This window comes from Phasianus colchicus, chromosome 10, assembly GCF_987193195.1.
Source record: "Phasianus colchicus chromosome 10, bPhaCol1.hap1.1, whole genome shotgun sequence".
Classification (NCBI taxonomy): Eukaryota; Metazoa; Chordata; class Aves; order Galliformes; family Phasianidae; genus Phasianus; species Phasianus colchicus.
The window spans coordinates 16,125,975-16,135,983 of NC_143445.1; the positions used below are offsets into that span (position 1 = coordinate 16,125,975).

At 57.4% G+C, this 10,009-nt stretch overlaps 1 protein-coding gene across 1 annotated transcript; it reads left to right on the forward strand.

The window, feature by feature from the left end:
- Window positions 1-1,709: 1,709 nt before the first annotated feature.
- On the forward strand, window positions 1,710-9,705 carry PTMA (prothymosin alpha). Its single transcript, XM_031603490.2, has 5 exons — window positions 1,710-1,796; window positions 5,189-5,260; window positions 5,921-6,014; window positions 8,363-8,436; window positions 8,813-9,705. Exons 1-5 carry the CDS (start codon window positions 1,752-1,754, stop codon window positions 8,858-8,860), a joined length of 333 nt encoding a protein of 110 aa, XP_031459350.1. The 5' UTR covers window positions 1,710-1,751; the 3' UTR covers window positions 8,861-9,705.
- Window positions 9,706-10,009: the final 304 nt, after the last annotated feature.

Consider the following 10,009-nt stretch of genomic DNA (forward strand, 5'->3'; position numbering starts at 1 on the left):
TCTCCAAGTATTCTTGAAACGTGGGAACCGAGCCCGAAGGAGCATCCCTTTTTTGAGGAGAGGACATGCGTTAAAGCCAAGTTATGCTTTATTTTAGGGGCTGTGCTTAGTGCTTTTTTTTTTTTTTCCCCCTTTGCTCTTTGGAACGAGCCAGAGGCCACCAGGCCCAGCCCGGCTGTGGTACAGGGAGAGGGCAGAGGGCCCCGATCCCACTCAGCCATGCCACGAGCATGAGGGAAATGCTGTCCTCCTGGCTCTTCCCCAAGGCTTCAGCCCCACTACGTCCAGCCCACTGAGCTGAAGGATGCCGAATAAAAGTCCTCCACCACTGCATTGCAAATGGGGACATTTCGGGGCAGGACGCGGCACCCCGTGACCTCAGTGCCCCTCAGGACCCCTCAACCAGGTGTCCCCCGTTCCGCTCCACGAATCCGTCAAGAGCGCGCTCCGGGCTTTCAAACTCACTCTGTTTTAGACAGACAAGCGCTTTAGCCAATAAAAGGCCGCAAAGCGTCAACACTGCGTTCGCTCTACTCCATCAGCCAATCCACGTCGCGCAAACGCTATATCCCGCCCTCCGAGGACAGAGCTCCGCCGTCTGTTGGCGGCCATCTTGAGTGTGGCAGAGTCGCCGCTCCGTCCCGGGGGCCTTTTTTTCATCTCTTCATCCTTTTTTTCGCGCCGCTCGTACCGGGGAGCGTTGAGTCGCGTCACCGCCGTACCCGCGGGGCTTTTGTTGGCAGCGGAGCGGCTCCCGGGGAGCGGTGGATCCGTGCGATCTCTCCACGAAGGGCTCCCGGCGCCATCTTGAGTGTGGCAAAACTCCCTCGCTCGGCGCGCCGGTGCACCCCGTTACCCCGAGCGGGACGCTTGAGCGGGGGGGGGGCAGCGGCGGCCCCGCGGCGGGGCCGGGGTACCCGCAGCTCTGTGTAACGGCGGGGGGAATGCGGGAAAGCCCCCAGCGCGAGCCAAGCCCCGGGCCCGCCGAAGGCGCGCGAACGCGTGAGGGGAGAGCGAGGGTGAGGCGGCGTTTTGTTTTTTAGTACAGAAATAAGCGAATCGCCGGGAATCCCAAATTTCTGCGTCATCCCGGGGGGCAGCGCTGCCCCCACCCCGCCGGCGGTTGTTGTGGCGGAGGTGGCGGCGGCGGAGCCGCGCGGTGACACCGCGGGCTGAGGGAGTCCCGGCGGAGCCGCGTGAGGGCGGCGTGTGTCCGCGGGGCCGCGCCGCCTCGCCCGCAGTACGGCTCTTATTATTATTTTTAACTCCTATTATTTTTTTCCGCCATGCGGGCGGCGCTGCGGCGGGGGATGGAAGCTGAGAGCCGGGGGGAGGGGAGGGGGGAAAGAAGGGGGGCCGCTCCCTCCTCTCCGCCTCACACGGCGCGGGGCGGGGAGGAGGCGGCGGGGGCGGAGGCAGCGCGGAGGGGAGGGGAAGGGGCGGAGCGTGGCCGCGCTCCGCGCCTCGCCCACGCTGAGGCCGGGCGCGAACTCATCACCGCAGTGGCGGCGGGCGCCTGCCGCTTTAAGCGGCCGTGCCCATTGTTTGCGCCGCGGCCAATGGGAGCGGGCGGCCGCGGCGCGCGCGGCCAATGGGAGCGGCGCGGGGCAGCGCGCGCGCCGCCCCCGGCTCTATAAGAGGGGCCGTGGCGCCGCGTGAGTCCCCACTGGCTCGCGCAAAGCCATCTTGGCATTGTTCTGCCCGCGCCGCCGCCCGCGCCGCCACAGCCTCGCGCCCCGCACGCCCCCGCCATGTCCGACACGGCCGTGGACACCAGCGCCGAGATCTGCGCCAAGGTGAGCCCCGGTGCGCGCCTCGCCTTGCGCTGCTCTTTTCCGCTTTGTTTTTATTTTTGCCTTTTTTCTTTTTTTTTTTTTTTCCCTCCCCCCCGCGAAAATGTGCGATTCTCATTTATGCCTTTTTTTTTTTTTTTTTTTTAATTTTAGCTTTTTTTTTTTTTTTTTTTTTTTAATTTATTACCTCTCCGCCCCCGCTCTTTGCGCTCCGCGATTCGGCGCGGATCTTCCGTTGCCGCCGCTGTGCGCTGCCGCGCGGAGCTGCCCGCGCCGCGTTCCTTTGTCTCCCGCGTGCGGGAAACGTGCTCGGGCCCCGCGCCGCGCTGCTCCGCGCCGGGGCCGTCCCGCGCCGGGGGGTCGGGAAGGGGGGTGGGGGGGCGAGCAGCGCTCGATTCGTTCTGTTGGCAGCGGGGACTGACAGCGCCGGCAAACTTGGGGCTGTTCGTCGGGAGATTTTTTTTTTTTTTTTTTTTTTGGTCGGGGGGGGGATATGATAGACTGAGTGGCGTGGACCCATCTAGGATGGCGAGGTGGGGTGGGCGCTGCTTGTGGAGTTGGTCCGAAAAAACGAGCCGGGCGGGCGGGGTGTTCGGCCAGCGGTGCGTGTGGATGGGGACACCCGGGGCTGCGGGGAGCGCTTGGGAGCGCGGAGGTGTTCTTAGCCCGGGGCTGGGGGGAGCCCCGGGGCTGCGGAGAGGCGCTCCCGCGGGGCCCCGCCACGATCCCGGCGCCCGCCTTTGTCTGCGGGCGGTCCCCGGGGGCACGGCGGACCCGGGCTGTGGTTCCCACCGGGCGGCGTGCCGCGGTTCGCGCCGCCGTTGTGCCGAGGGGAAGTTGCGGGGGGATCCGGGTGCGTGCGTGGGAAGGCGGCGGGGGATGGTTTCGCTGCTCCCCGGCCGGTACCGGTCACCGGGTCGTGGACGCTCCCGTGGGAGAGCGGGGCTGGAAGCGAGGAAGGGGAAAAACATCTCAAAGGGAGTTGTGTGCGTTTTTTTTGTTGTTGTTGTTAAAGCCCCGCGTTGGACGGATTTCGATTTCACTTCTGTTTCCCGCTCGTAGCCGCACGCCGCCCCCGCTCTGCCCCCGCCGCTGCTCGCTGTGCCGGGCCGAGGCGGGTCGGGAACCCCCACCTACCGCGGGGCCGAGTTCGCCGTTAACCTTCCCCTGCCCTTTACCGGCGCGGGGGCTGCGTCCGCCCCGGCTCGTTCTCCAGGGGCGCAGCGGCAAGGTGACCCCCCCCCTCCTTCCGCTCCCGGCCCGTAGATACTCGGCGTCCGGCGGCTGCTCTCTCCAGGAGGGCGGGCAGGGGGGTCCCGCCCTGCCCGGGCGGCGGCTCCGCGCCGAGCGCCGCCCCTGGCCGCCGCCGTGCCGCGGGGCGCCCACCACGTGCGGCCCTGCCCGCGCTGCCCGCTGGGAGCTGAAGTCCGCCCGGGACTACATTTCCCAGCGTGCTTTGGGGCGCCGAGCCGGCGCGTTGGCGGGCGGCCAATGAGAGGACGCGGAGAGTGGCGCGCGGTTTGAAAGGCGGCGGGGCGCGTGGCGGGAAGGGCGCCCCCTGCCGGCGGGAGGCGGAAGCCGCGGGGTTCCCGCGGGCTGTGAACCGCGGTCCGCGGGGCCAGAGGTAGCGCTCAGCGAGCAGCCGGCGTATGACTACACGGCATCGCTATTCTCTGGACAAACAGCTCTGCCACACCTATAATTAGAGGCTCTGTTACGGCTGGAGCAGGGCCGGTGTGCTGGGCTCCGTGTGTGCTGTGCTATTTGTGTTGGACTGGGCCCGGGGAATGGGAAAAGCCGCGGTGTGTTATGCAGCCGTTCTGCCAGCACGGGCATCCTGGCTTGGCGCCCTGCGGGCATGCAGCGGGGAAGGGTCAGGGCTGCAAGACCTAGGAGGAATCAGTCCCCCTGCAGAGGTGTTTATGGCATAGCGAGGCGTGGAAACTGTGCTGTGCCATGCCTGGCTTTAGGAGTGTTGCGTTGCTCTTGTGTTGGAGTGCCTGATGGGTATTGATGACTGTAGGATGAGGTCGGGTGGCTGTGATCAACCTCCAGGAGCAGGAGAGTGGAGGTTGAAGGCCCACAGTGGGGCTGGGCTGTGCAGAGGAGGCAGCCTGGGCTTTGCATTGTAATCAGAGGCAGCAGAAGGCTGTTCTGTGGTGATTCCAACTGTTGGGCTGCTGACAGCGGATAAGGTTCTGTCCAGAGCTCTGGTAAGTGCAGAGCTGGCTTCAGAAGCACCATGTAGGATGGGTGAGGGGAGCTTCTACCTGCAGTGTTCCCTCTATTCTATCCTCACGCCCTGGTAAACAGCTCACTAGGCTACAGCCCCAGGTGGTGTGAGCCCCTCCAGAGCGCCGTGCTCACAGCCGGCGGCGTTCCCACATGGAAGTGACAGCAGTTGGTGAAAGTGCCCGTGGCTGTGGGGAGGCTGCAGGACGACCTCATCCCTCCCACTGCCCTGTGCAGCGAGCAGGAGGCTGCCAGCGTCTTCAGCTCCATGCAGCCCTGGGGAAGGGCCCCTCTGCTTCCCTTGGCTGGGTGGTGCCTGTGCTGAAGGATCTCGCTTTGGCTGATGGAGGAACAGAAGGGGAGGAGGATGCACGCAGAGGATGCCAGTGTTAAATCCAAGTGTTCTTTATGCGGGAACATAAAGTTGGATCCTCGCAGCCTGTTTGCCAAGCGACTTGGCATGATGGTTTGACAGTGATCAATAGCAAAAGCACACCAGCTCTTGCTCTGCTCGTGGCGGAGGCTTGAACCAAAGTCACCAGGGACGGCTCTGGAGCGATACAAAAATAGGCTACTTCCCCCGCCCCATCCTGTTACGCTGAGTGCTGTGAGATGGATCCTGGAGCCCTCCTCTCTGACAAAGCCCAGGCACATAATGTGTGCTGAGCGATGTTCCCCAGGCAGGGCAGAGAGCACAGCCTCTGCTAATGAGTCTCTGGGATTTGTTCCTGCTGTGAAAGCACTGAGCAGCTGCGGAGGCTTGTAGCCCTGGGGCGGTGGAGCTTGCATTCAGTGGGGTTGCTGGCTTTTTGTGGCATGGCAGGAGCTTGCGTGGACTTTGCTGGGATGGGGAATCTGCCAGCACTGCTGTTGTTGAGTGCATGCAGGCAACCAGCCCGTGTGTTTGGGAGCTTGGAGGTGAAATGCAGCGGCCTCTTCTTAAATGGGTGTGCTCTGGGGAGGTGAGCTCGGATTGAAATTCACCCCCGCTCTCACGCATTGCCGAGGAGGAGCCAGAATGTGGCAACCGAATCACAGGGCAAATTGGTGTGAAGAGAATCAAGTTCCTGGGTGCTCTTGGACCGCATCTTTCACAACTGATCTTCAGCTTTTTTGGCCCAGCATCTGGATTTGGGGTGACTCTGCTTTTCTGCTCCTTCCAGGATCTAAAAGAGAAGAAGGAAGTTGTTGAAGAAACAGAAAATGGCAGAGATGCACCGGCCAACGGCAATGCTGTGAGTATGGCTGGATCTGCAGCGGGTGGCAGCCCTCGCTTCAGTGACTTTTTGTTTTCCTTCCCCTTCTTGCTTTTGCTACAAGCTTGTCCCAGTCTGAGTGGGGATCGATCCTCCGAAGGCTGCCCCTGTGCTGTGCAGAGCCTTTGGAACTTGAGTTGAACAGAATCTTTGTGTGCAGAAAGGAAGGCTGGGGCTTGGATGTCTTGATCCTTTCCCCAAAAGTCATGTTGGATTGTATCCATTGCCTCCTCCTTTCTAGGCACTAGAGAAGGAGGGGAAAAACGATTTTGGTATTTACACTGTAACAATCAGTTGAATGGGGCAACACATTGCATACAAGTAAACAGATTGGTTTCCTATTTGTAATGTGCTATGGGAAACTCACTCTGCTCATTTTAATGTGTCCCGAGAGCCTCTGCAGACTTTGTCTTGGCCTCAAAGCTGCAGCCTTGAGTTACTACAGACCTGATCCTTCATGCCCAGGCTGCCTGTATCGTGTGGGGGCAGGCAGGAAGCGAGGCGCGTGCCTGGGGCTCCTGTGGGCTGGTGCTATGTTTTAGGAAGGAAAGGTGGGGATGCGTGCTTCTGCTGAACATCTCTTCCCCCTTCTCCCTTTCCCAGTGCGTTTTCTAAGTGATGTTTTGTCTTGCCAAGGAGAACGAGGAAAATGGAGAGCAAGAGGCTGATAACGAAGTAGATGAAGAGGAAGAGGAAGGTGGTGAGGAAGAAGACGAGGAGGAAGAGGGTGATGGTAACTTTCCTTGTTCCTCCTGCCCCAGCCCTTTGGCCAGACCCCGGGGAGCTGCAGAAGCTGAGAGCAGCATCTCCTCCTTGTGGCAGCAGTGGGGCAGCTCTTGTCAGCTGAGGGCTGCCAGCTCCAGGGAGTGAAGTCAGCCTTGAATCCCTTCCAGCAGGTTGAGGGCAGATTCCTTCCTCCTTACTCCAGCCAGACAGCACCATGCCACTGCTGCGCTCAATAAGCCCATTAGCCCTTCTGTGTGAGGAGTAAAACCTGCCCTTGACTCTTGTGATCACAGCAGCTGTCATAAATGTGAGTGGGACAGGATGCAGGCAGCTGGGCAGGTTTTGTCTTGCAGCACACAGTACAGCCCACCACCCTCACCGAGCACCGTGCGTGGGAACTGACGCAGTGCCCTCACCCAGCTGAGTGCTGTGGAAGCAGCAGAGGAACCCGTGGCTCTCTTCACTCCTCCTGCAGCAGCTGGCAGGCTCTGATCTGACCCTTCCTGGTCCCCTGTTCTGGGTTTTCCTGCCCTCCCCTTTTCCTGACTTGACCCTTCCTGGAAGTGGGTTTTGGCAGCAGTGACCAGGAATCCAGCAGTGACTTGCCCAATCGCATCTCACCCTTCCCCCTTAATATTTTTTTTTTTCCCCTAAGATCTGCTTGGATGAATAACATTGTTTATTTTTATCACCCATTAAGGCTGGGAGGAAACCATTCTTGTTACGCTGGAATGAGCTTGAGGCCCTTGATGAGCTGTTACTGGGTTAATCCCCTGTGAATTTTTGGTTAAGTGCTGACCTACTAACCTGTTAGTTTTGGGAGAGAGAACCGGGGCAGATGGGGCTGGAAATGTAATAAATGCTATGCCAGCATCTATTTGGGCAGAACGTAAATGGGGAAGCCTCTGTCAGAGTAGTGCTCTGCTCTCAGCTTCTTGCTGTCCCTTGTGCCCTCTGGGAACTGGCTTACAAGAGAAACTGAAAGATGGCACTGCTCACACCCAAGATTTTTATCCTTCAGGACAGATCAGTGTGATCCTGACCCATCTACATGCAGCCCTGCTTTTCTGAGGGAAAATCTTTTCTGTGTTCCCTGTGGGGCCGGGAGAAGGATGTGTGTGCAGCACGTGTGGGGTGGAAGTGTTGCTTGGATACTGCTGTGATGAGCCTGGGGAGCTGCCGTCCCACAGTACTGGCCCTGCCCTCCCAGATCACAGAGACTTGGTGTGCTTCTGTTGTGCCAGTGCTTTGCCAGAATCCCGTGCATGCTCTGTCCTTCCAATCCCACTGCCCTCGGGTGATCCCTACCCAAAGCTGCACCTGAGCAGTTGAAAGCTGTGGGAGGCAGATGTAATGGCAGTGAGCACAGCTTGTATCAGCATTTTTCCACCACTGCAAACTGCATCCCAGATTTTTGACAGCAGAGGGGAGCTTGAGGGTGTACTTTTTTTTTCTCACCCTTCTCGTCCCATCTCATTATTTGCTTTGCTTAAAGCTGCTCAAAGAACTAAAAATGCTCCCAATCAGCTTGGTGTTGTCACCTGACCTGCTGTGGGTGCTGGCTGCAGGGTGCTGATCCATCACTGGGAGCTAATCTGGGCCCTTCCAACAGCATGGGCCGTGTGGTGGCTGAGCATATGCTGAGAAGAGGAGAGGGGAAAGGAGGATGGGCTGACCTTAATCCCCCCCAGCTGCCTGTACGTGTGGCTCGTGTGGCGGTTTAAAGCCAGCTTACTGGCCTTAACGCTGAAAGTTTTAGTAGGGTCTCACATTATGCAAGAGACTGGAAGGCAGCTGAGTGGTGGCTCTTCCAGAACCTCTGGTCTCACCTCTGATGCCCCAAAGCCACCAAATGTGATGGCTGTTGCTCTGATCCACTGGCCTACTTGAGCTCAAAGTGGGTCAAAGCCCAGAGCTCTGCTCATCCTCTCCCGAGCTGCAGATAAGGTGGTAGCATTTGTTTGCCGTTCTGATAATTAGAAAGTGTTCTGACTCAGAACTAATACGTTCTGGCTCTCTTAACTCATTAAAGATGGACTAATAGCTGCAAAGGGAAGCAGAAGTAATGTGGAACAGTTAAGCGGAGCAGCCACTAGAAAGAGTTTCCTTTTTCTTAATTTTTTTTTTTTTTCTTGCTCTGTGCTCTTGGTGCTTGAGCACGGCGTGGATTTTGTGCTCCTGCTGTCTGTGGTACCACAAAGCGTGAGCAAGGCTGGATGCAGCGAGGGCCCTTTCCCCTCTGTCTGTGGGTCAGGCTGGCTGGGAACTGCCCCAAAACTCGTTTCCCTGGGTGCCATCTGAGGAGAAGGGATGTCAGGTGTTGAGAGGAGCTCACCTTCCTCTTCTCTTGTGTAGGGGAGGAAGAGGATGGTGATGAAGACGACGAAGCTGAGGGAGCCACAGGGAAACGGGCAGCTGAGGATGACGAGGTATGCACACGGCCTGGCCCCTTAGGGCTTCCTGTGTCCAAGGGCTTGGGGACAGAGCCAGTGGGGTGCATCAGGCTGGGCTCTGGGACCCCAGTCCCGCCCATACATTTCCATTGCTTCTGAGCAGTGTCCCTGTGGGATGTGGCCCAGTTCTGTTTAGTCACTGCCCTGGTTAGCAGGGTGTCTGCACCTGTTGTGCTCATCGTAGGTTGGGGTCCTGCGATGGGATGAGGCAGGGGTGCTCCTGTCCCTGGGCAGGGAGCTAGACGCTTTGTGCTCTGGGAAATGTCCGTGTGGTTCCCTTATCTCTGCAGAAACAGAGAGACTACCCACACTGGTGGTGTCCCCTTTTCCTAACATTTTGCTTTCCCTTTAGGATGACGACGTCGATCCCAAGAAGCAGAAAACTGATGAAGACGACTAGGCAGCAAATTATAATTATTTTTTTTAAATAAGGAGGAAAAAAAACAAACCAACAAAAAAGGCCAGCGCGTCCTCTTCACCCCTGGGACCCCCCCCATTCCCTTTCTCCTGTCGCAGCCCTCCCCACACACAGCCCTTCCTCCCCCCTCGCCGTGGTCATCCTCACCAAGTAGAGTGAACCCCATCCCGGCCCCCCGGCGCGGCGCTGCCACTCAATGAGCATAGAAACGATTCGCCCGTTCACGGGGAGAGAAACCCCCTTCCCACAGACCCCATTTCCACCCCCCTTCCTCCCCCCCCCCCCCCCCCCCCCGAGCACCAAAACTTCAAGGCCCTGCTTTCTTTCTTAAAAGTACTTTAAAGGAGAATTTGTTTGTATTTTTTATTTACATTTTATATTTTTGTACATATTGTTAGGAGGTCCGCCATTTTTAAGTGATCTCGGATTGACCAAAAGGGGGGCTTTGAAGTGTATATCTCTTGTTACCTATCTCTGACTTTACTTGTGGTGTGACCAGGCCCAAACCATTATCTCAAAGGAGAATAAAAAAAAAAACTTGTAAAAAAAAAAAAAGACAAAAAATGCAAAAAAAAAGAAAAAAAATTACAATCTTATTCTGAGCATTCCAGTAACTTTTTTTTTGTGTATGTACTTTAGCTGTACCATAGATTGTGGTTTGTATGAGGTGGCAAGGCCAAAGATAAAAAGGTTTTTCTTTTTTTTTTTCTGTCCACGAAGTTGCTGTTTATTTTTATTTTTTTCTTTTATTTTGGCCTGTTTGATGTATGTGTGAAATGATGTTGTCCAACAATAAACCGGAATTTTATTTTGCTGAGTTGTCCTAACACGGCTGCCTCCCAACTGCTGCTTTTTGTTTTTGTTTTCATTTGTGTTACTTCTTTCGTTTACTTTTTCTCCCTTTTCTTTCTGTCCTTCAGTTCTTTGCTTTGGAGTTGGGCTGGGGAGAGTGTGAGAGAGGTGGGGAGGGGGCTGTGAGTTGGGGTTGGCTGTAGCAGAGCGGTGTTCTTGTGGCAGGGAGAAGGTGGAGTGGTTTCCTAGCTGTGCTCTGGGGCTGCTGTCCTCTGGGTCAGGATGGCTGGATGTTGTGTGTGGTGGTGCTGCTGTGGATGGAGAAAACACTCAAGCATC

Coding starts and splice junctions, on each gene's coding strand:
- PTMA (XM_031603490.2), top strand. CDS start 1,752: ATGTCCGACACGGCCGTGGACACCAGCGCCGAGATCTGCGCCAAG. Junction 6,015..8,362: donor CGAGGAGGAAGAGGGTGATG/GTAACTTTCCTT, acceptor TCTCTTGTGTAG/GGGAGGAAGAGGATGGTGAT. Junction 8,437..8,812: donor GGGCAGCTGAGGATGACGAG/GTATGCACACGG, acceptor CTTTCCCTTTAG/GATGACGACGTCGATCCCAA.